Raw genomic sequence first — 26,326 nt, 5'->3', positions numbered from 1 at the left:
ATTTTTGCAAATCGGTGTATCGTGGGTGTAACACCAGGCTCCTGCAAACAAGCTCTATAGCTTTCAGCCAGTACCTCTATATAGGCTATCAGATTGAAAGCTGCAGGGCTTGTGGAAAAACTTTGAGGGTGCTTATTAGCGCCCTCGCAGTTCATTGAGTATCACAATTCATCGGCCACAGTGGTAGAGGGGACTTGCAGTTCTCTCATTCACAGATTCCTATGTGGCAATATCTGGTTAACTAATAGTGTAGAGCCAAGACTCCAAAATCGGTCTGAAAATGTTACAGAACCCCATGTATTTCGAGCTCACATATTTAAAAAGACTAGTCATTCAGATTTGTACTTATGTTTATTTAATACACCATTAATGATTAATAGTCCTAGATTTCACAATTCCAGAACCATAGAATAAAAATAATTTAACAGCGAATAGAGTCCCCTTTGCACAAAATTTTGGACTGGCAATAGGACTTTATGTTTGCAAATCTTGGCATTGGTGAAAATGAAAAGTGCTTCTCAAACTACCTACTTTAAATGTAGACACAAAATACAAAAAAAGAAAAAAAAATGTATCTAGCTATGCAAACTCCCCATTTTATTTTAAGACGACACTCTCTTCCTCTTCAAAACTTCCCACTCTTTGGGTCCTTCACCTCCTCCACTCAGCACAAAAGCACTAGGAAAATGGTGCCTGGAGTGAAAAAGTGTAGACATACAAAGACCACATTACTAACCGACAAAAGCCTTGACTCCCCTTTCTACTCAGGGTTAGTGTTGATGACCATTTAAAAAGAGGCAAAAAAGAGTTGCAAATACAAGAAACATTGACTTGCATACTTTAGGTCATAAGAAGTATTCATAAGAATAAGTATAAATCGAGTTCAGAAATTAACCCTTTTGGTTGCAAAGTTTCTAAAAAATGAATCCACTAGACCTCACGCTTTCTCAGTTGTAATTCTCAGTTACCCCCTCTTCTGTTTATTTGTATACTGTCTATAACCATAAACCTCAATAGGGACACCGAATGTCCTTTCTTCAGAAAGTGTCTTGCTAATGGCAATTGTATTTTGCCCAAAAGAAAGAATGTGTTAAGACAGGATTTTATATTGCATTTAAAGGTATATTTATTCTATGAAATCCAATACAAAGAGTGTGCAGTCAGTACAGTTATCCATTAAAAATTTTAATCTGTACGTCAAAAGCAAAATGACCCCACCAACCTCATGTGCAGCAGTGGAATTTATTAACAAAGTTGATCAGGACATCAGTTAATTTTTTGAAGAATAACAATAAAAACTGAATTTTTGTAAAATCTTACCATAAAATTCCTTTCTCCGAGTCCACCGACAGTCGCCGCCCACCCATACAGTCTTCACCAATGGGGTATTGACTTCCTCTCCATAGGAGTAGCTAGGCAAAAGACTTGTTAAAACAAAAGCATTACCATAGACACACCCATGGGGGCTGTCCCACTGGTCCAATAGCCTCCTGCAATAGCCATCCCAACTCAGTTTGGTATCAAAGCAGTTAAGTGTATAAGAACCCCAAAAGAGGGGGGGGGGCGGCGACTGTCAGGGGACTCAGAGAAAGGAATTTTACGGTACGATTTTACAAAAATTCAGTTTTCTCTTACGTCCTCCGACAGTCGCCACCCACTCATACAGTCTTCACCAATGGGGAGGTCCCAAAGCAGTGTAGACATGAGGGGTGGGAAACGCAACCATCAGAAAAGGCAATGCAGTACCCATATCAGAGAAAGGAACCTTACAAGAGCAGCAAGGGAACCTTCTGGGTAACAAAAAAGGCTCAACAGGAGCAACAACCCAGCAAAGCAAATAACCAAGGGGTAAACAACCCCAACAGCCAGGGACCCGCAATAAAATCTGGGCCCCCTACTGGATTCCCGCACAGAGAACTTTGCGACCAAAGGAGGCATCAGCTGATGCAAGAACATTAATTTTGTAGAATTTGGAAAAGGTGTGCACTCACGACCAAGTCGCAGCCTTGCACACCTGGGCCACGAGGCCTGATGCCGGTAAGCCCAGGACGCACTTACCGACCTAGTAGAGTGCGCCTTGACAGAGAAGGGTGGTACCCGTTCCCTCAACGAATAGGCCTGAACAATTGTCTGTCTGATCCATTTTGCAATGGTCGCCGCAGACGCAGCCATACCCTTCCGAGGTCCCTCAGGAAGGACAAAAAGGGAATCCAATTTCCGAAAGGATTCAGTCGACGACAGGTAAACCCTGATCGCCCTGACAACATCCAAAGAATGCAACGCAATCTCCCTAGGATGCTTAGGATTCGCACAGAGCGAAGGTAAGACAATGTCCTCATTGAGGTGAAAATCCGAAACCACCTTTGGAAGAAAGGACGGGTTTGGTCGAAAGACCACCTTATCCTTATGAACCACCAGGTAAGGGGAGCGGCAGGACAAGGCCACCAACTCCGACACTCTGCGAGCAGAAGTGATCGCCAACAGAAAGGCAACCTTTTTAGATAGCAGAGATAAGGAAATTTCCCTGATGCTTTCAAACGGGGAACGTTGCAACACGGACAGAACCAAGTTCAAGTCCCATGGAGGCAGAGGCTCCCTTCTAGGAGGGGCCAAGTGACGCACACCTTGAATGAAGGTGCAAATCAAAGAATTAAGACGCCACAGGGCGCTGAAAAAGAACAGCCAGTGCAGAAATCTGGCCCTTAATCGTAGCCAACGCAAGGCGCTGGTCTACACCAGATTGGAGGAAGGCCAACACTCTCGCCACGAGTATGAACGAGGAGAGAAGCCCCTGGACTCACACCAGGCAAAATAAGCTTTCCAAGTTCGGTAATAAATCTTACCACACTAGGCTTTTCTAGCCTTGATTAAGGTAGGCATGACCTCTGAGGAGAGACCCCTGTCTCTCAGGACCTGGCTTTCAACAGCCATGCCGTTAAAGCCAGCGACTGTAAAGCAGGATGGAAGATCGGACCCTGAGACAGCAGATCTTCCCGCATTGGCAGCCGCCAAGGAGGCTCGACGGCCAGGTGAACGATGTCCGCCTACCAGGACCGACGTGGCCAGTCCAGTGCCACCAGAATCCGTTTGTTTCGAGGCTAACCTGCGAAGGAACCTGGACAACAACTGAATCGGAAGAAAGGCATAGATCAGATGATACTGATGCCAAGGCACCACCAGCGCATCCGAGGCGTCTGCCAGAGGATCGCGCGTTCTTGCCACGAACCTTTCCATCTTGTGGTTTAGCCGAGACGCGAACAGATCCACATTCGGGGATCCCCATTTCGCACACAGCATCTGAAACACCTCTGGGTGCAGGGACCATTCCCCCTGGTCCAGGGTCTGGCGGCTCAGATAATCGGCCTGCCAATTCTCCACACCCGGAATGTGAACTCCCCTTCAGGCAGAGGCGGACTGAGCCGCCGCACCAGCTTGGCCGGATTTCTGTTTGCCGGCCCAGGGCTTTCTCTGGCCACCCTGGCCCTTGAAGGGTTTCCCCTTGTACTGTGACTTGAAGGCACGAAAGAAACCCTGATTAGGTTTAAAGGCGGGACCCGCTTGCCGCGGAAAAACTTGCCCTTAGGATTCTGGGGCAGCAGAGTGCTCTTGCCCCCAGTGACTCCCTTAACCAATTCATCCAGGGATTCCCTAAAAAAGCGAGACCGCTAGAGAATGTCAGCCACCGCCTTCCTAGATTTCTGGTCAGCAGACCAGCTCTACAACCATATCAGCCGACGGTTAAGCACCGCGACACTGGACAGGCGCGCAGCTAAAGGGGCCTCATTTAAAGCCGCATCGCACAAATACATGACCCCTTGATAAATCTGGTCCACCATCTCCACGGTAGTGGGTGGGGCAGAATCAGCCACGAGTGTGCGTCTGAGCACCTTGGTCCAGTTCGCCACAGCCTGAGCCGCCATGACAGAGGCGAAAATGAGCCTGAGCATGGAACACGCCACCACATAGGTGTGGCGGGCAAGCGATTCCAGCCTCCTATCCGTAGGATCCCTAAATACCGGAGAATCTTCGGTAGGAACCAGTGTAGCCTTGTTTAATCTGGCCACAGTGTGATCCACTTGAGGAGCCACACACCAGCGTGCAACAGTAATAGACGCAAAAGGGTAGAGAAGTTGAAACCTCTTAGGCACAGTGAAGGTGTGTTTTAAATTGCGCCATTGTTCATTCACAGTGTGATGAAACTCAGCGGGGCAGGGAAAAACCTGCGCCGTTTTGCGGGTCCTGTGTGTACCAAAAGATGACACAATGCCCGGAGGATTGGGCTCATCCTCTAAATGTAGTGTTTCTTTAATGGCAGAAATCAGCGCATCCATAGCCGCGCATTTCTCCGGCGTTCCAGGGGGGGAATCATCCACCCCTGTAACCTCCGCCTCCCCCTCAGACTCTTGCGGGTCCTGAGAAGAGCGAGACCCTGAAAGGGGCACGCTACCTACAGCAACCACGTCACATTCAGAATCAGAAGAAAAAGAAATCCTAGGCCTTTTCTAGCAGCACGTTCAGACATCAGCACATCCATTTTGGACACCAAAGTCGCCACAACAGCAGCCAAATTAGTCAGAGTAGAGGATTCAGAAGAACTTGAATCCCCTACCAAAGCTGGAGGGAATTTGCTGTCCTGGGATTCCATTGCAAACAAAAAAGTTTTTTTATTTTTTCGAGGTACTGGCACTTTAAGAGCGCCGCGGACCCCGCAGCACACCTCTACAATGCACTGTGGACCACAGACCCCCCGCAGGGACAAACCGAGCCAGGAAGATTGCACAATGGAGGAAAAGAAAGGACAGCAGGACAGAGCCCTCAGAAGTGTGTTACCAGCTCCTACGGTCGCTCCTGAGAAAAAAGGAAGGAAGTGATGTCACCGCAGAGACTGAACAGAGGCTGCAGGCTAAGGAAACATGGATGCCTATGCAAAGCAAATGGGAGGCTTCGGCAAAATGGCCGCCGACATGTGCTCGGAACGATCATTGCCACACACAAGATGGCGTCGTAAGGCGCCAAAATACACTACACACAATGCTATACAAGCGCCCACAGTGAAGCCAGACATGCTGCCCACACCTAAAATGGCGGAACGGCGGTTTTTAACCCCGCAGCGGTCGCCACACTAGTCTGTACCTCCTAGCACCTTAGTGACACAGGAGAGGGATCCCCCAAACCACACACAGCGCAGGCTGTGAGAGAAAAACCCCCGCAGGGACCAGGATCAGGGAGCCCAAAAAACGCACAGACATAGGGGACAGCACAGACACAGAGGACTGCCGACCCCAGACAGAGGCCCCACACAGAGTGCACTTATCTGTACCTGATGGCGTGGGGTGCCTCATAATAAACGGAAAACCGCCCACCCTCAGATGGCAGGGGAGTGCCGCCAGCCAAAAACGCAGGACACCAGGAGTGCACGGACGAACCGTGCATGTGTCCGGTGAGGTAGCCACCTCACAAGGCTGCATCCCTGGGGACAGGGATGGGTCGTTTGTGAGGCCAGGGCGAACACATAGCCTATTAAACGCTCGATGGCGGGCTGGGATTCCATCTGATCCTCTGTCCTGGATAACCAGGACGACCAGTCCGATTCCCAGCTCCGCAAACTCCATCTTCATCCAAAGATCCGACTAACTAAAAGCTGACAAAATAACCAGCTAGCAATGCAAAGAAAAAATGACATTTTCAGAAAATAAAAGCATAAAATAGAAGAAGAAGGCTGAGACTGTAGCCCCAGCACAGGGAAGCCTGACTACTCCTGAACTAGGCAGAAGACAAACTGAGTTGGGATGGCTATTGCAGGAGGGGTATTGGACCAGTGGGACAGCCCCCATGGGTGTGTCTATGGTAATGCTTTTGTTTTAACAAGTCTTTTGCCTAGCTACTCCTAAGGAGAGGAAGTCAATACCCCATTGGTGAAGACTGTATGAGTGGGCGGCGACTGTCGGAGGACGTAAGAGAAAGAGAGTTTATCCCAAACAATCTGTCTAAATCTCAAATTGAAGCATTATCATTCTTGTCAGCACGGCGTGATATTACAATCAAGCCGGTTAACAAGGGGGGAGCAATATTGGTAATAGACACTCACAGGTATGAAGCTGAAATATGGCGACAATTATTGGACAGGAATACCTACAAATCAAACTAGAATAAAAAAGATAGTAACATCAGCTGTCCAAACAGGCATAATTGATAGTGATACACAAACTTATTTGATTAACAATTATCCAGTTACCCCGGTAATATACATGTTACCAAAAATACACAAGGATCTTTTTAATCCACCAGGACGTCCAATCGTTTCTGGGATGGAATCTGTCACAACATCTTTGGCTAAATATCTAGACAAATGTTTAACACCATTAGTTATCAAAACTAGATCCTATATCCGCGATACCAGCTATTTTTTGTATAAACTATGAGAGGTTGATGTTTGTCCAGACTCCTTCCTAGTAACTTGGGGCGTTGGTAGCTTATGCACAATTATCCCACACGAATTGGGGATTGAAGCATGCTATCATTTACTAATGCACTCACACATATATAGCAAGGATCAAATATCGTTTTTGCTGGATCTGTTGAAAGTGGTATTGGAGGAAAATTTATTTTTGTTTAAGGAACAGCACTTTGTGCAACTTAAAGGGGCAGCGATGGGTTCCAATGTGGCACCCCCATATGCAACCACGTTCATGGATATGGTGGAAACATCTTTTATTTATAATAATATACAGTTTATGAAGCACTGCAAGTGCTGGTTTAGGTTTGTTTATAGATTTTTTAAAGGAAAAATGGAATGGGTAGTTAAGTTGTGTACAGATAATCCAGGGAACACAAGAAACAAAAGATGTTTAGTGAGGGAGGTTTATAACACGTTAGTTCTTTTTTTTTGCCATCGGTGTTCAATTCTGGACTCCCTTCCCGTCCCATAACAGGAGGTGATAGGAAATCCCTTCAAAGTGAGGTAATCCCTGATTATTACCAGGTTTTTCTCCTCTTCTAGGGACAACCTGAAATTTGTGAATTTCTTTCAACTTCACCGCCACAAAAAAGGCATGCAAACGGGTCAGTAACCATTGCAATGAGATTTTACAATTATTAAAAAATAATTACTGCTGCCTGTTTAAAGTATAGAGTGTCTGCATATATTTTCTGCATTTAATATTTTAAAGGCTAATAAAAAAATATATGTTTTTAAATTATTACAATTATTTATTTATTTTGTTAGGCGTTAAAGCAGACCTTCTAATTCAAAGACAAGATCTACTTTTTCAAGGTGCCCCCTCCCCAAAATACTACATTACCTGTACAGTACCTGTGGGAGGGAGAACAGTTGGATAATACTTTTTCCCCGACTCCCGTAGTGCACAAGGATGAAGTCATCCTTTAGCCAGCAAGATTCCTAGAAATGCTGAGAAGCCCAAATCTCTCAAGGAGACAGTGCAGCATAATGCAAGATCATTATCCTCCATAATTCTGGCTTCTCAACACTCCCAGAGATCTGTCTGAAAGCAGGATGATGTGAACCTTGCCTAGGTGCTGAGGCAGGAAGTTTGGGAAAGGGAAGTACTGAATATTATCTATTTTTCTGAAGCATTTTAAAAGAAGTGGGGTGAAAACTGTTGTATACTATAGGAACATTTCATATTTACTTTTAAAGCCAGCAGGTGGAGCACTAGACACCATTACACACCTATACCAAATTGTTAGACTTCAGGCGAGGTCACACTCCGACAGGAAGAATCAATGAAAAACCACGGCACTGTAAGCATTTAGAACTACAAGTAACATGCCTGACAGCCAGTAGGGCTGTTGGGACTTTTAGTTTTCCAATCACAGAGGGCTGTGAATTAGTAAAGCAGCCGGGTGGGAAGAGCCCCACCCCGGCCGCATTTTTTTTTTAAACTTTGACAGCTAGCAGGGGGAGAAGATCCCCTGCTAGCTGTCACAGCGGGGGAGCAGGGGGTTGGGCCTTTCATAACATGTAAACCCTGAAAATGGGTGTAACATGTTATGAAAGATGAACTTCTCCACTAAATATATAATAGCATATAAAATATATATAAAAATACCACATATACCGGTAAAACAGATGTTTGAAAACTTTTAAACCTAAAAAAAAAAAATCAAATAAAACAAACCTTAACAACATATAGTTTTCCTTTAAAATGTTTTTACACTTCAGCAGCCCAATTGGGATAACACCTACTTGAAATGTGTTACAAGTTTCCCATTCACATAGCACAACTTAAAAAAATTGAAATTACTGCTCAATTTAATTTGCTCCTTTCTAAAAACTTAACAACAATTTTTCTCTTAGTACATAATGTTAGGGAAGAGGCTGGGGAGTTGATGCTTACTAGAACTAAAGCAGGGTATACACAGTCAGTTTTTTTTTTTTCATTCAACCAGTGGGTTAAATGCAAAAAACTCACAGATCCCCACACCAACACAAGTAATGTTGATTCCCCCCCCCCCCGTCATGCAATTGCATCCTGACAGTGGGGACTCCCCTGAACACAGATCAGCGCAAATCAAAATGCTGGTTTTCCTGCATGACTGTTGTCTAACCAAAGTCTGCTCCAAAGAAACATCTAGAAAGGAAAGAACGTTTTTGTTTTTATTATTTCCAGGTATGCTATGTGGATGAGAACACATTTAGTGTGTTTTTTCTAAAATTTTGACTGCAAAAGCAGAACTACACTTTAAGATGACAGTATCTTTCAGATAAGGAATAGTGATGTAGTGGGTTAAAAAAAAAAAAAAAAAAAAAAAAAAAAAAGGTATTTCCAGCAAACTAGACACCTTCTTCCTTCTCATTTTTAAAACCAGTAAGACAGTACACTCCCCAAACAGTAACCTCCCCCCCCCCCCTGTTTTACTGTGACCAGAAGCTGAAATGACAGATTTTACAGCTGATGGCACAGCAGGAGCAACAACAACATAATATGGATCTCTAACACTGTATTTGACTGGCCATGTTCCAGTCCTCTGCTTTTTTGGTTGTCTATATTATATATATATATATATATATATATATATATATATATATATATATATATATATATATATATATATATATATATATATATATATACATATATATATATATATATATATATACATACACACACACACACACACACATACATACATACATACATACACACACAGATTTAATACAAGAAAAAAAAGAAAAAAGAGGCTTACCGCAAGATCTACAAGATGCAGTTTTCCCATTCGTACGTGCATATTGCCATCGGCTCCCTTCTCGCTGCACTCTATAGTGATAGTGAAGATTGCATGGGAACGAGAACTGTGCTCATTCATGTTTGTGGCTCCAACAGACCCTGAAGATAAAAGTAAAATATATAAAATCTGAAATGTAATTAGGATAGGAAAATCATCTATACTGCAAAAAAATTGGATTTTTGACTTACCGTAAAATCCATTTCTCTGATGTTCATTGACGGACACAGCTCCTGATATTCATAACCATTGGGTTATACTGCCCCCTGCAGGAGTAGGACACTAGGCAGAAAAGCATTCTGGCTACACCCATGGGAAGTCCCAGGGGGTATACTCAGTCTCTCTCGGATATAGCCACTCAGTTTTGTTACAAGCAGTGCCAGGAGAATTATACCTCCACAGAGGGGTTGGTGCGGTGTCCGTCAATGAACATCAGAGAAATGGATTTTACGATAAGTCTTTTCTCTTTCACTCATTGACGGACACAGCTCCCAATATTCATAACCATTGGGGCGTCCCAAAGCAGTGTTAAACAGGAGGGTGGGAACAACAAAAAAATTCCCAAGGCTAAACATTAGCTAACCAGGCAACAGGAGCCTGACCCCTGATAGAATAGGCCTGAATCAATGTCTGTCTGATCCATCTGGAAATGGTCGTGGAGGAAGCGGTCAACCCTTTTTGAGGTCCAACCATGAGCACAAAAAGTTTGACTTCCTAAAAGACTCTGTAGCTGCCAGGTACATCCTAATTGCCCTGACCACATCCAAGGCATGCAAGGCAATTTCCTTTGGATGTTTAGGTCTGGGACACAGGGAAGGCAACACAATGTCTTCATTCAAATTAAACTCAGACAACCTTTTGAAGGAATGATGGTCAAGAACCACCTTATTCCTGTAAATCCCCAGGTAAGGTAAACGACAGGATAACGCCGCCAGTTCCGACACCCTGCGCGCAGAGGTGATAGCCACTAAAAGGGCCACCATCTGGGACAGCTCAAGCAGGAGAATCTCCCGAATATTTTCAAAGGGAGGCTTCTGAAGAGCTGAAAGCACCAAATCAAGATCCCAAGGTGGCAACGGAGCCCGCACTGGAGGAACTAAACTTCGGACACCTGAGGAAATCTATGCACCAGGGAGTGTGTGGCCAAAGGTCGTTGGAAGAAGACCGCCAAAGCCGACACCTGGCCCTTGAAGGTACTCAAGGCCAATTTCTGTTCAACCCCCATTGAAAGAAGGTCAAGATCCGAGCCACCGAGAAGGAGGAAGAACCCAAGAGACTCGCACCACGCAATGTTCGTCTTCCACGTACGATGGTAGATCTTCCTCAAGGAAAATTTCCTAGCTTTCAACAGTGTAAGAATCCCCAATTTAGATAAACCCCTATCCTTTCCTTCAGCACCTGGCGTTCAACAGCCAAGCTGTCAAAGCCAGTGACTGTAAAGCAGGATGGAAGATTGGTCCTTGAGACTGCAGATTCTCCCTGAGAAGAAGCTGCCAAGGAACACTGGTGACTAGCCGCACCAGATTGGCGTGGCAAGCCTGATGAGGCCAGTCCAGGGCCACTAAGATGACCGGAATCCCTTCTGCCTCTATCTGAGTAGAAGTCTGGGCAGAAGCATGAGAAGAGGGAAGGCATAAATCAGACGATACTGACCCCACAGGGCCACCAGCACGTCTGTGGCATCCTCCAGGGGATCCCTTGACACAAACCACTGCACCTTTCTTTTGAGCCGAGATGCCAACAGATCCACCACAGGGGTGCCCCACCGGAGACACAGCTGATGAAACACCTCCGGATAAAGGGACCACTCCCCGTGGTCCAACGCCTGCCGACTGAGTTAATCTGCCGGCCAATCTTCCACACCGGGAATGTGCACTTCTTGTGCCCCCCTGATAATTGACATAAGCCACAGCCGTGGCTTTGTCTGATTGAATGTGCACTGGACAACTGTGAAGATGATCTATCCAATGATCCAGACACAGTCTGATCGCTCGGAGTTCCAAGACATTGATCGGTAGTCTAGACTCTCCCAGTGTCCAGATCCCCTGAGCAGAATGCTTGCCGAGGACGCCTCCCCAGCCGGACAAGCTGGCATCCGTAGTGACCACTGTCTGGGGGAGACAAGGGGAGGAAGGATTTTCCCAGCCAAAGCGCCGGAGAACGAAGGCACCATGTCAGGGACTCCTTCGTGCTCCGACTCAGCCGGATCTGATTGTTTAGAGACTATGGAGTCTTGTCCCATTTGGTCAGAATCTCCCTTTGCAGGGACCTCGTATGGAACTGTGCAAAACGGATCCCCCTCAAAAAAGGTAGACACTATCAGGCCCAGCACCTGCATGCAAGTCTGAAGGGATGACCATTTGATGGACAGCAGGAGGCGAATTGCAGCCTGCAATTTCTGGAGTTTGTCCAGAGGAAGGAGCACTCTGGCTAAGGCATCCTTGATATCGATAGCGGCGAGGAAATCCCCCTGATGCAGGGAACTTTTGTACCCACAAAAAAAAGTTTAGCGCCTTGAGGTTCAAGATTGGATGCATTTTGCCTTCCTTCCTGGAAACTGAACAGGTTAGAGTAAAAACCCTGAAAACGTTCCGAGTTCTGAACCGGGACAATCACCCCTTGAATGAACAGGTCTTGTACCACCCCAAACAGGCTATCTGTAAGCGGTCTGGGGACAGGCGCAAGATGGAAGGGAAAAACCATGCCGGGGGACAAGAGTGAAACTCGATCTTGTAGCTGGACCGAATGACTTCGTAGACCCACTTGTCTTGCACCCGGGAAGTAGTCGGGTCTGGAAACCAGCAAAGACGTCCCCCACCCATCCCTGATACAGGTAAGGGCGCACCTTCATGTAGGAGCCTTGTCCACGGGTCTGGAGAAGAGGCTCTGAAAGACTACAAGCCCTTGTCAGTCTACCCTGAGGGATGAAAAAAACTTATGAGCTGAGAAGGAAGGCCCACGTCTACGACAGAGGTTCCTTGCCCTTAGTAGCCTGCGGAAGAAAAGTACTGGGTGTGAGGTTTGTGACCTTTAATGATATCATCCAGGGCAGCTTCAAACAGGCAATCTCCTTGAAAAGGAATGTCAGTCAAGGCCTTTTTGTTAAATCTGATCCGCAGACCAGCACTTGAGCCAAAAGACGTGCCAAAGAACCACTGCCAAAACAGAGAGGCGAGCCGCATCCAAAGAGGCATCGCAGATAAAACTGCAGCCCTTGGGCCAGCTGGTCCGCCAGCTTGGCAAAGGCGGAGGGAACTGTTCCCCCCTCCAGGTCATGAGCTTAGCCCACTTGGTAAGGGTTTGCGAAACTAGGGCAATGGTGAATACAGACCTCATTAACGAACCAGCCAGAGTGTACATAGTGCAGGCCACAGCCTCCGCTTTCTGGTCAACCAGATCCTTAAAGGTTGGGGACTCTTCAACCGGAAAAATAGTTGCCTTGTTTAATCTGGAAACCAGGGGGTCCACCACAGGTGGCACAGTACAGATCTTAAGAAAGGACTCCTCATAGGGGTAACGCCTAGTAAAGCGCGTAGGGACCCCACGGGAACGCTTTGGTCGTCTCCACTCTTTAGCGACAATTCTGTCAAAATAGGCAGGGAAAGGAAACACCTTTGATGCTTTGGATGGCTTGTGAGTGCCAAAGGGCACTTGCGCCTAAGTCGCAGCTTAAGCTGTGTCCTCCATCTTCAGGGTTTCACGCACAGATACAATCAGTGCATCCACCAGCGCCTTTTCATGCGCGGTCACAGACGTCGAGGAATCATCCTCACTATCAGAGGATTCCAGGCATGTGGTTGCAGACCAAGCAGGGAGACCCACAATCGCAGCAGCCAAATCAGATTCAGGATCTGACGAGACAGATGAGGCAGGGGAAGGCGGGGGGCGCTTTTTGCTAGCTCGTCGCCAGCAAGCCATCTCCACCCAGGACACAAGGGACTCCAGAACCGCCGTCAGTGTATAGATAGATGGTTGGGACCCGGAGGGCCCCGCAGCCTCAGAGAGGGGATCAGGTGGGTAAACGTGCTCCAAAGACTCCATGAGTCACAAGGGGAGCCCCCCAAAAAGTGTAGAAACACTGTTAAGGGACAACCCCCGCCACACTGGCAGCACCACCCTATCGCCAGGCACAAAGCAGCAATCAATCCTCAGCAGAGAGGGAGAGGACCCCACCATACTCCACACCCACAGAAACAGGCACCTGCAGCCACCAGGAGAATCTGCACTACACGTGCGGTGTTCAGGAAGTAAAATGACCCAGGAGTCAGCACCAGGGGATGAGGAGGGGCACCCACCGCCAAAATCGCTGCCCACAGGGCTCCACTGTCATGGCCGTCGCTATTTCCAATTGCAAACCACAAGAAAATGGCCGTCGGACTACACAAACATGGCAGCCATATAAAGAAACACACAGGCTACAACAAAATGGAGGCCCCGCGAGCCTTACAGTGACCCAGGAGGGAAACCAGGCCACAAAGACAGATCCAGGCAGGACAGGGGGCCCTGGCAGGAGCCCCCACCAGGTACATCCCCCCACACAGTTGATAGTCCGTTGCCAGTGGCGCACCCCCCCTCCCCGGCCTCCATCGCCAGTTAGTGCTCTGCCCCCATCCCAAGAAGTGGCCAGACCAACCAAACAGCATTAGCGTGGAGTTGGGTGAGGGACTTGCCAGGGGGGGGGGGGGTGCTGGCGTGAAGGAGGGGAACCCAGAGGGCCGACCGTTCCAAGGAGAGGCCTACGTCCACCCCAAAAACCTCCAGGAGGACCGCTACTCACCATACCAGGAAACAGGCAGGCACCGCTCCAGACAGAACCTCCTTTCCATCGAAATAAGGGGGTTGTCAGCCAGGAGGAACACTGCAACTCAGTCCGAGACCTGGTCGTATGCGACCTCGTGAGGCATTTAACTCGCAGCCCAGTTCCCGTCCAGTAGGGCTATGTCGCGGCTGACCTAGCGCAGAGCTGAGGTCTTCGTGCGCTTGCAGGCCAGACTGGGGTGAACACTGGATCTAGAGTATTCAGCCCATCGCCAAGTCCAGCAGTTGATGGAAGATCTCACAGGAAAAATCCAGGAGAAAAAAATTCTATCTAAAAAGGGAAAAATTTGCCAGGACCAGAGATCCCAGCAAGGAAATAGGTCCTGACATGGCAATAATAAAAAACAGTGGCTGTAGCAGAGAGAGGGAGTATACCCCCTGGAACTGCCCATGGGTGTAGCCAGAATTCTTTTCTGCCTAGTGTCCTACTCCTGTAGGGGGCAGTATAACCCAATGGTTATGAATATCAGGAGCTGTGTCTGTCAATGAACATCAGAGAAACTTTTTTTTGCACCAAATTGAGTGGACCTTTCAACAAGGGATTGTTTATAGAAAGGTAATGCACTATACATGTGCATTGTAGTGTTCTGTGTTTTGAAAAATAAACAGGATCTACTTTTTTTTTTTTTTTTTCATACACTTGGTTGCACTCACAGCCCATTCAAAATGAAAAGGGCTGTTTAAAGAGGAAGTAAACCCTCTGAAAAAAAATTAGAAAAAAAAAAAAACACAAGACAAAAGGCATAATGAGCTAGTATGCATCGCCCGTCCTGCTTCGCAATTACATCACTCCTGCAGGAGCTGCCGTTCACAGCACAGGGCTCTGAAGGAACGGCACGGGTGGCCGTTCCTTTAGAGCGCATGCACCAATGACGTCAACGGCTGCATGCACTGTAAATATCTCCTAAACAGTGCATGTTTAGGAGATATTTATAGCACCTATAGGTAAGCCTTAATATAGGCTTACCTATAGGTAAAAGTCTCTAAAGTGGGTTTAGAACCACTTTAACGTAGCCAGCCTCAAGCATGCTCTAAAGTGCATCAGGTTTTAAAGGGAACAGTTTCTAACTTTAAAAGTCTCCATGGCATGTCACAATATAAAGCAACAGTACAAGGTAAAAGAAAAAAAAAAAAGGGTGTCATTAAAAAAAAAAAGGTGTTTGACATAGTCTAAAATTATGTGATCAGTTTGCTGCACACAGAAGCAAGCATTAGCAGCTGCAATTTGGGGTTTCTGCCGTTGGTGGGGTGTTGCCAGCACCAGAACCGTCAGTGCAATAAAGCACATAAACCTCAATAGAAGAAATAACTGGCTAGCTTAAAAAAGTATTAAATTAAAAAAAAAAAAGTAGGTAAGGAGCGATATGGGTCTAGCAAATCATGCAATGGAAAATGGTCATGAGTAATACATCACTGTCTCACTATGATGCCCAATAAGTATCTGGCATCTAAGTGAACAGGTCTTTTGTCACGTTAAGTGCAATGCAATAGAATGTGCCACTGTATGACTAAGATTATCCATGACAAAAGCAGTAGTTAAATGGGTTTTTACCTTTTATCAATAAATGGGAAACCCATACTGTTATGATATGATGAGGGTCACTCCACACAGACAGTCAGCAATCAGTTATTCTTGAAAAACGTAGCTCTGAAGCTGCTAGAGTGGTCAGATCTGCTGAGCGTCAAAAAAATCACTTAAAGAAGCCCAAGCTGCACCACAATGAAAAAACGACTGTAAAGGGTCCAACTGGGGAAAATGCCACCAATCCTGGTACACTAAAGAGGACCTGCTTCTTAACTGCCAAAGATAACATACAGTGCCTTGCGAAAGTATTCGGCCCCCTTGAACATTTCAACCTTTTGCCACATTTCAGGCTTCAAACATAAAGATATAAAACTGTAATTTTTTGTGAAGAATCAACAAGGGGGACACAATCATTAAGTGGAACGAAATTTATTGGATATTTCAAACTTTGTTAACAAATAAAAAACATCCCAAGGAGCACTGTGCAAGCGATAATATTGAAATGGAAGGAGTATCAGACCACTGCAAATCAATGAAGACCTGGCCGTCCCTCTAAACTTTAACCTCATACAAGGAGAAGACTGATCAGAGATGCAGCCAAGAGGCCCATGATCACTCTGGATGAACTGCAGAGATCTACAGCTGAGGTGGGAGACTCTGTCCATAGGACAACAATCAGTCGTATATTGCATAAATCTGGCCTTTATGGAAGAGTGGCAAGAAGAAAGCCATTTCTTAAAGATATCCATAAAAAGTGTCGTTTAAATTTTGCCACAAGCCACCTGGGAGACACACCAAACATGTGGAAGAAGGTGCTCTGGTCAGATGAAACCAAAATCAAACTTTTTGGCAACAATGCAAAACGTTATGTTTGGCGTAAAAGCAACACAGCTCATCACCCTGAACACACCATCCCCACTGTCAAACATGGTGGTGGCAGCATCATGGTTTGGGCCTGCTTTTCTTCAGCAGGGACAGGGAATATGGTTAAAATTGATGGGAAGATGGATGGAGCCAAATACAGGACCATTCTGGAAGAAAACCTGATGGAGTCTGCAAAAGACCTGACTGGGACAGAGATTTGTCTTCCAGCAAGACAATAATTCAAAACATAAAGCAAAATCTAAAATGGAATGGTTCACAAATAAACATATCCAGGTGTTAGAATGGCCAAGTCAAAGTCCAGACCTGAATCCAATAGAGAATCTGTGGAAAGAACTGAAAACTGCTGTTCACAAACGCTCTCCAACCAACCTCACTGAGCTCAAGCTGTTTTGCAAGGAGGAATGGGCAAACATTTCAGTCTCTCGATGTGCAAAACTGATAGAGACATACCCCAAGCGACTTACAGCTGTAATCGCAGCAAAAGGTGGCGCTACAAAGTATTAACTTAAGGGGGCTGAATAATTTTGCACGCCCAATTTTTCAGTTTTTTTATTTGTTAAAAAAGTTTGAAATATCCAATAAATTTCGTTCCACTTCACGATTGTGTCCCACTTGTTGATTCTTCACAAAAAATTACAATTTAATATCTTTACGTTTGAAGCCTGAAATGTGGCAAAAGGTCGAAAAGTTCAAGGGGGCCGAATACTTTCGCAAGGCACTGTAAAATACTAAAAAAAACATTAATTTATATTGCTATTAGGCTTAAAATGGCTCTGAACATTAATGAAAATGGAAAAGACTTTTTAAATGACAGAAAGTGCTAAGCAGCAGATAACAATTCCCCCACTGTAAGAAAGGTGACAAAAAGTAGCTTCTTTGGAAACTCAATAAAATCAATGCGCTAAGCACCCAGGCTGCCTACATCTGAATGGTGAGAGAACATTGGCCTCAGGACATAGCCCACCAACTGTAGACACTTTCCTCCTTCAAGCTAAAAGTGCAAAAGTCTGCAGTAAACCCCTCCTGGAAAAACTTACGATTTTTATGACCCAAAGTCATAATCCGGTCCATATCATCTGCATTGTTTACTACATAACCGGATAAGTCCTTGATGTAAACTCCCACATCTGGTCTTTCTTTAACCTACAATAATAAGATAATAGCAAACACTTAATTTCACATCAGGGATACTCCCTGCCAGGCACCTAGTTCAATTGTGCAAACATAACATTCTCTAACAGTCATTCTTAAAAAAGATTAATGGGCCATTACACTGGCCCATTAAAGCAGTATCAAACCCAAAAGCAAACATTTTCTATATTGCAGTTCACTTATTCTTAGATGTGATGGCTGCATTAGTTTTCTTTTGTAGTCTTTCTTTCCTTTATTTTCACTTGGTGACTTAAGTAAATCTGTTGCTTTTCAACAGAACAAGCTCTCCTGTAGTTGTAGCCTTTACAGGGTTGAGACAAACTATTTCCCACTGACAGGGGTGCATATAATGATCAAGTTTTGTTTATATATAAAGGAAAAAAAAAACGGTTTGCTGCAACTGCCTGTTACCTGGAATTTGGCTTCAACTTGCTAGTGTATCTACATCTGCTAGTACATCTAACCTCATCTACATTAACAATGCTGCTGTCCAAAAGGTGTCCCTGAGCTGCTTCAGACAGAAAAAAAAAAAAACGAATGCAGACACCACATCGGAGGATTAGTAAATTGCAAAATATTACATTTTTGGTTTTGGATTTAAACCCACTAAACAAATGAAGTCATACTGTGGCTGTCTTATTTTCACATTTATCTCATTTTTACATGCACAGATTTTACTTTACATTTTACATTGCAGGGCTCAGTTTGCTAATTATAACAGTGAACTGTATCTTTATATTTATTAGTTGGCTAAACTAAGATTGCTGATGACCATTTAAAAGTTCTGAACATATGCCTGTGTTCTGTGTATAAAGCAACATAAATCTTTAGCTTGTATAACGATCAAATTCTTTAGCCTCAAAAAAATATGAGTGAACCTTGAATGAAAACATTAATGCAATAGTGCCACCTAGTCTCCAAATTCGGGTATTATTATTATACAGGATTTTTATAGTGCCAAAAGTTTGCTCAGCGCTTTACAAAATGAAGGCAGACATTACAGTTACAATATAATTTGGTACAAGAGGAATCAGAGGGTCCTGCATGCAAGAGCTTACAATCTAAGAGGGAGAGTCACGTGATACAAAAGGTAATAACTGTGGGGGATGAGCTGATGGAGAAAGTAAATACAGTGTATTAGTTAGAAGTAGGATAGGCTTCTTTAAAGAGAGGGGTTTTCAGGGATTGTCTAAATATGAATAGATTAGGAGATAGACAGATTGAGGTAGGGAGTTCCAAAGTACAGGAGAGGCTCAAGAGAAGACCTGAAAGCCAGCATGGGAGGATGTGACAAGGGAGCTAGAAAGCAGGAGGTTTTGAGAGGACTGAAGAGAGTGGTTTGGTTGAGTTTTTTTGAGATTAAGTTAGTGATGTAGCTGGGTGCACAGTTGTTGATGGCTTTGTAAGTTGTTAGTACTTTGAATTTTATTTGTTTGGTGAACGGAAGCCAGTAGAGGGATACTAGACACTGAACGGTTGGTAAGGTGGATGAGTCTGGCAGCAGCAATCATGACAGACTGAAGGGAGGGGGATAGCCTATGTAAAGGTAATCCAATGAGGAGGGAGTTGCAGTAGTCGAGGCAAGAGATAACCAGGGAGTAAATTAGAAGCTTAGTGGTGTCAAAGGTTAAAAGGGGCATATTCTGGAGGTGTTGTGGAGGTTGAGGCGGCATGATTTGAACAGTGATTGGATGTGGGCCTGAAAGGACAGCTCAGAGTCCAGAATTACCCCTAGCATCCTGGCATGTTGGGACAGACTGATAGTTCTGCCATTGCTCTAAACAGAGAAGTCAGGTGAAGGGGCACGTGGGGGAAGAAATATGAGCTTGGTTTTGGCTAGATTGAGTTTGAGGAAGTGGTGTGGCATCCAGTAAGATATGTCTGTTGGTAAATCAAGTGATGTGTGAGGAAACTGATGGGGTGAGCCGAGGGGTAGAGAAATAGATTTGGGTGTCAAGCATAGAATTGGTATTAGACAGTATGGTTCAATGGTATTAGCTGACCCAGGGAGGTGGTTAAAATCAAGAATAGGAGAGGTCCAAGGCCAGAACCTTGGGGAACCCCAATGGTAAGAGTAGGAGAGGAGGAAGAGGAGTTGTAAGTGACACTGAAGGTGCAGTGTGATAGGCAAGATTCAATTAAACGGAGAGCACATTCACAGAGTTTTTTGAGGTGGAGGAGGTGATCAACTTTATCAAAGGCAGCAGAGAGGTCCAAGAGTAGGAGTACGTAACAGTGACTATTGGTTTTAGCTGTTAGCAAGTCGTTTGTGAGTTTTAGGAGAGAATTTTCTGTGGAGTGTCACAGGCGAACTACAGACTGAAAGGGATCAAGGTGTTTATGGCCGATGAGGTGGCAGCTCAGCCGGTTATAGACCAGACGTTCAAGGAGTTTGGAGGCAAAAGGGAGCAAGGAGATGAGTCTTAGGTTAAGATTGGTGGGGTCCACTGAGGCCTTTTTAGATATGGGGGTAACTAGTACATGTTTTAGAGGGTTGGGGGAAGAGGGCCAGTAAAGAGGGAGAGATCGAAGATTTGAGTTAAAGAGTGTAGGAAAAAGACAGAGGGCGATCATAGCATTTGCAAGGGAAAAAGGTGGTTAGGTGGGTATTGGAAAAAAAGTTGAGTGACTTTCTATATAGTAGCTGGGTTAAACAAGGGAAGTATTGATTGTGCAGGTGGACAAGGAGTGTAAGGTGAGGATGAGATACAGTGGAGATATCGTTACAAATTGTATCTTATTTTTGAAGTGATGAGCAATCTCCTGGGCAGTGAGTAAGTTGGTGGGTGGAGGTAATGAAGGAAGAAGTAGAAAGTTAAGGTAGAAAAGAGTTGACAAGGACTGCGTGAGAGGGTGTTAATGAGAGTGATAAAGTAGGTCTGTTTGGCAGTGTGGAGGCAAGAATTGTATTTTTGTTTGAAATCTTGCTGGGACTTAGTCTTACGCCACAGACGCTCAAGAGCGCGGCTATGTTTTTTGAGGCTTCTGGTATTGTTGGTTTGCCAGGATTGTAGCAGACAGGGCTGAGATTATGTCAAAGAGAAGATCTGTTGCAGAAAAAAAAAAAAAAAGAAGAAAAGGGTTAAGAAGGCAAAGGTTTCTACGGGTAACTGTTAGGTAGTTGGAATGCAGTGTGGAGGAAGAAAAAATGAGAGTGAAGCCAATAAGGTGGTGATCAGAGAGGAAGAGGAATGTTGGAGAGGTTGCAAGGTAGAATACAAGGTCAAGACAGTTGCCATCAGAGTGAGTAGAATTGTGTTTCCATTGTCATAGGTCAAAAGAGGAGGTTAGGTTCTGAAGTTTAGAAGTAGCAGGAGTGTTAAGATTAACAGGGATGTTGAAGTCACTGAGAATGATTGTGGGAAATTCAGAAGAGAGAAAGTAGGGTAGCAAGGTAGAGAAGTCATCAAGGAAGCATGATACTGGTCCAGAAGGCCGATAGATCATAGCAATTCTCAAAGAAACTGGAGAGAATAGATGAATACAGGTAGCTTCAAATGAGGAGAGGGACAGAGAGTGAGGTGGATGAAGGACCTGAAAACTGCTTTAAGGGGATAGTAGGATTCCAAACCACCCCCCCTCTGAATTATGCAACTCTGCCACTGAACCTGGTAGGGGAAGCATACAAGGGTATAGCAAACAATTATAGTTTTACAGGTATGCATGTGTATGAGAAATAGAAGGTCTGCTTTAATCACGCAAAAATCCTACGTTAGACTTACCGGTAACGGTATTTCAACAAACCTTACATGATGGCACACCTGAGAGATGAGAGGCTCCTCCCTACAGAAAATACAATCACTTTAGCTGCTGTTAGAAGACCCACCACTCCCCTTGGTCCTCAGTATGTAATAAAGTAACCTCCCAAAACTGGTCCACAAGAGGAAAAATCTCACATAGGTAATCACCGCCTACTATTCAATACTTTTCCCTCCTCCAAAGGGCGGGAAGTAGGCCTGACATCCTGGAAGGTTTGTAGAAATACTGTCATCTGTAAGTCTAAAGTAAGATTTCTCTCTTCACCTTCCAGGACAGCACACCTGAGGGGAACAATAAAGTAACCGCAGGCCTACCTTAGGGTGGGACCATGCCTGCAAGACCTTCCTGCCGAATGCCAGGCTCTGCAGTGAGTTTTACTTCCATTCCACAATGACTGATTAATAAGATTAAAGTATCCGCCTTCTCTTCCTCAGATGCAGGATCTAAGTGGAATGGGTTTTTAGAAACGGAATCTGAACCCCTCTGAATTTTGTAGGTTAGCAAAGTTGACTATTCCAACCATCTAGCAATCATGGCTATAACTGCTTCCTAGGACCACTAAAAGGACTAATCAGAGACTTGTTCTGTGAAACTAGGACACTACTTCGTCAACAAAGATCAACAGGCTTAAATACTACTTTGTTCAGGAGGATGATTTACAAAAGGTTCCCTGACAGACAACCCTTGCGGGTCCCCTTTTATTTATTTGTCATGGTGATGGCTAAAGGGAAGCCCACTTGAGAGTAAGACTAAGGGAAGCTTATTCCCTGAGCTCAGAAGGCTGGAAAGGTATGTACCCAAGGCACACCAAACCTATGGCTTTCCTCACACCTGAATGCGAGCAGGTAAGCAGTGAAAGTGCTCTATATACCCAATCTCCCTATACACCTGCAGGTAAATGCATTAAAATTGAGCGGAGGGGGGCTTGGTAAAAACTGATTGGAACTATTCTGTAAATATCAGGTGTCCTACCCGATGCCTGAAGCCATAATCTATTCCAAACACCTTTGGGTGTCTTTTTGAGAGTTAAATTAAGCAGATCCCTACTTCATGAGACTAAGTCCATAGCAGGAGCAGAACACTCACGTTGGCTTGCTACATCTAGTTCTGCTAAGAGGGTAATATGAAGGATACATATTAGAACCCTAAATCTATTGAGTCGGATATACAAGTCCGGTGATAAGTTCTGATACTACATCTTCAGGCCATAATACTCCTATGAACAGGACTCCTAAGTTCTTACTAAAGAAGGTGATTTTATAACCTTTTCCCAGTGCCTTATAACACTACTGGGTCTCAAGCACAGGAAATGCCTCAGGCATGCCTGAATGTAAGGGACTGGATTTTCTGACATCTGAAGTCTCTGCAACAAGAACTCCATGCCCTCCAGGTACACAGAAAAATAATTGTCTGAAATAAAAGGGTTTCCTGTATAAATAATATCATAAATATAAAAGTCATAGATTATTCGTTTCTGACGCACAAGAAAAAAAGATTAAGACAGAAAGGACACAAGCATAGAGAACAATGTTGTGTATTTCTGAAGTGCAGCTAGACAAACCAATATATCAAAATATAAAAACGGAAAAGACACAATCTGAAGTTCAATGTTGGGTATTTCTGAAGTGTCGCAAAATACGCAATACAACCAATACAAAAAGCAGAAATGACTCGAACTTCAATGTTAAGCATTTCTGATGCTCAACAAGGTACAGTAATATATCAAATATGAAAACAGAAAAGACAACACCCTTTACTGTTGTGTTTTTCTGATGCACAGAAAAATAAGGTAACAAATATAAGACACAAAAAAAGAAAAGATACAAACAACTTTCTATGTTGTGTATTTCTGATGCTGAACAAGGTACAGTCAAATAATCAACAGAAAGGACACTAAAATTTTAATGTTGTGCATTCTGATAAGCAACAAGGTACAGTCATATAACCAACAGAAAAAGTACACTAAATGTTGTGTAATTCGGATTAGCAAAAAATACAGTCAAATAACCTACAGAAAGGATGCCAACAAACTTCAATGTTGTGCATTTCTGATTAGCAACAATGTACAGTCATATAACCAACATAAAGGACACCAACACAGGCGCATGCGCACAACTGTAAATGGCAGACGTGCTCCGATTCGGCTCAGCCATTACCCGACTCTATCCAGCTGCATCCTGCCGGTCCGAGGGCCCAGGACCCTCGCAAACTGTCCAGAGCCTGTTATCTACTACTTGGCCACACTTAAATGGCCAGAGGGAAGCCTAAATCCGCTACGGGAGAGCTGCAGGAGGCAGAGAATCAGTTGAGCCAATTTAGCAATATGGCGGCGCCGCCAGCACACGACAGGCAGACTTTCTTGAGGGGGACCTGAACTCAGGACAATCCACAGGCATTGCTCTGCCACTACAGCTGCCCTCCCTACTCCACAGGATGGTAACTTTTCAAACAGTGAGTCCCGATTCTCTTTAAGTTCCTCCCTAGCCCAGGCCATGGGGGATATCATTACCAGTCAGAATAGTCTGTAGGGCTCTCAGGAACTCCTGAGTACCCAGCCTATAGCTCGGCAGCCTGCCTATTCAGTGACCCCATAATTCTGGCAAGATTCTCTGCATTACTGGAACAGGGACTAGAAAAAGCTAGTAAGTAATCACAGGGAACCTGAAGCAGGAATTTCAGGAATTGGTGTCCAGGATTAATGCTATAGAAAATTAGCTTGATGTGACTGTGGAATACAAGTAATAACACAACAAATCACACAGAACTGGCAGGATGTGTGTGAGTCAGCACTCACTGACAGCTATAAGGTGGACCATAAGAGATCAATATCAGGGGGGGGGGGGGGAGATATATTCAAAATGAATTTGGTAAGAATTAGTCCATACAGTCCATAGCGGTAAGAAATATTAAGAAAAAGTCCACAGGTTATATGGATCTACAGGTGGATGGGGATAGCGCACACAGTCACTGGCAGCTCCTCGGCAGGAAATGGGAATTCCCTCAGACACAAACAAAAAAAGCAGAAAGAGGGCGCCTAGGCCAGTGTGATAGTAAAAGCAAGTAATATTTTATTCAGATACACTTGCATAAAAGTATCTTGCAAGCTGCACACAGGGTGTATGTGGATCACCAATCAAGCAGCCAGCCATCACCAGGGATGAGAAGCCCGCTGTGGGGATAAGCTCGGACCCGCCGTATGGAGTTATATAACTGGCGGTGTCTCCAGCTCTCACACCCACCCACAGAGTTAGCAAGAGACCAAATCAGGACGGGGGGAGGGCCGCAACTTGGTCTCTTGCTAGCTCCGTAAGAGCGGGTGTGAGAGCTAAGATGCTGCCAGTTCTATATCTCCATACGGCGGGTCCGAGCTTATCCCCATAGCCCTCTTTGCATCCCTTGTGATGGCTGGCTGCTTGATTGGTGATCCACATCCACCCTGTGTGCAGCTTGCAAGATACTTTTATGCAAATTCATCTGAATAAAGGGTTACTTGATTTTACGATCACACTGACCCAGGTGCCCTCTTTATGCTGTTTTTGAGGTACTGTGGGCAGGACAAATCGAAATATGGACTGTATCTGAACATGAAGCACGTTTGGAAGAGGCATTGGCAAAAATTGATGATTTGGAGAACAGGTCCCGCAGATACAATTTCCGCATCAGAGGGTTACCAGAATCAATAACCGATGTCCATGAGGTTACCACTGCACTGCTGGCCTTACTGCTCCCAGATATCCTTGCGCATAAACAGGAGCTGGACAGTGCTGCTCATATAGCTCTTATGCCCCTGCATCCTGAGGGTCCCCCCCTAGGGACATAATCGTTAAACCTCATTTCTATAAGGTGAAGGTGAAAGAAAGGGTCATGCAAAAGGCCTGCGAGTTACCCACAATCCAGTTGCTAGGCCATGATGTGCAAATATCTCCAGCTATCTTCCCTGCCACTGTGCAAAAATGCTGGTCCTTTAAACCTTTGCTTCAGCCTTTACAACAAAAAGGCATCTGATACCGCTGGTTATTTCCCTTTCGCCTCATGTTTCCTTACAAGGGCAAGTCCTACTCATTTTCCACTCCCTCGGATGGAGAAGCCTTGCTTAAACATCTGGGATTTATAGCCGGTATCGCCAGGCTCCCACACTTCCTCTACTTCTGGACGAGGTCGTGGTGACAGAGTCCATCCGGTTTCACTCTTGTGGCAATCTACTGGAAACATCAGAAGTCATACATGACGCCAGTCCAGACCACCATGAAAAGTCGCTGGGATGTGATCTTTAAATCACCCCCCAGAGAAGTCTCTTTGCCGTCTTTTTTCTGGGCTCCTCAAACAAAGTTGTTGAACGTTTCTTCAGTTTCTACAGTCCTTTAATTAGGTAATGATTCAAGGCTTATAGATGGCCTAAAAAACACATTTACAAAGTTGCTGTTTATGCTCCCTCCACTATAGGGGATCAGTCAACCACTCCTGCACATACAGACTTCACATCTCAAATATATATATATATATATAGTTATTTTTTACAGTAAACCATTATCTTCCCTCCCTTTTTTCATTTTATAGGCACGTTATGGACATAACCTTGAACTTTACTATACATTAAGCATTGTTCAATGTTTATATTATAGTCGATGTTCAGTTCAGGTTAGGTCGGTGAGTCTCATCCCTATTCCAACTCCTCTTCCTCCTGTATTATTGATTCAAAAGTTTTGGCTTTGGAAGTTCTAGGCCCTAGGCTTTGGAAGTTCTAGGCCTGCAACTAATTGTTGCTCATCTGATCTTTTTGATAAACTGTTTTTCTATATTTAATGTGTTCAAGCTTATTCTCAATGTTTTGTACTAAGGTTTTCTTTTTTTGGTCCCTCTCTCAGGTCCTTGCCCTTCTAAGGGCACTTATTCTTAATCTTCTATTTCTTTCCTTCCCTTTACTTTTGGTGCTCGGTCCGG

At 44.7% G+C, this 26,326-nt stretch overlaps 1 protein-coding gene across 2 annotated transcripts in view; it reads right to left on the bottom strand.

The window, feature by feature from the left end:
• The window catches only part of KIF3A (kinesin family member 3A), a 237,622-nt gene that overhangs the window by 159,946 nt on the left and 51,350 nt on the right, over positions 1-26,326 (bottom strand). For both annotated transcript variants that reach the window (XM_082254247.1, XM_082254248.1), the window contains exons 5-6: positions 17,512-17,617; positions 9,208-9,347 (exon numbers count right to left, since the gene is read on the bottom strand). In XM_082254247.1, coding sequence (XP_082110373.1) covers positions 9,208-9,347; positions 17,512-17,617 — 246 coding nt within the window. The remainder of the gene's footprint in view (positions 1-9,207; positions 9,348-17,511; positions 17,618-26,326) is intronic.

Source organism: Pelophylax lessonae (assembly GCF_965119305.1).
Source record: "Pelophylax lessonae genome assembly, chromosome: 4".
Lineage (NCBI taxonomy): Eukaryota > Metazoa > Chordata > Amphibia > Anura > Ranidae > Pelophylax > Pelophylax lessonae.
This window is presented reverse-complemented; position numbering and strand designations above follow the sequence as displayed.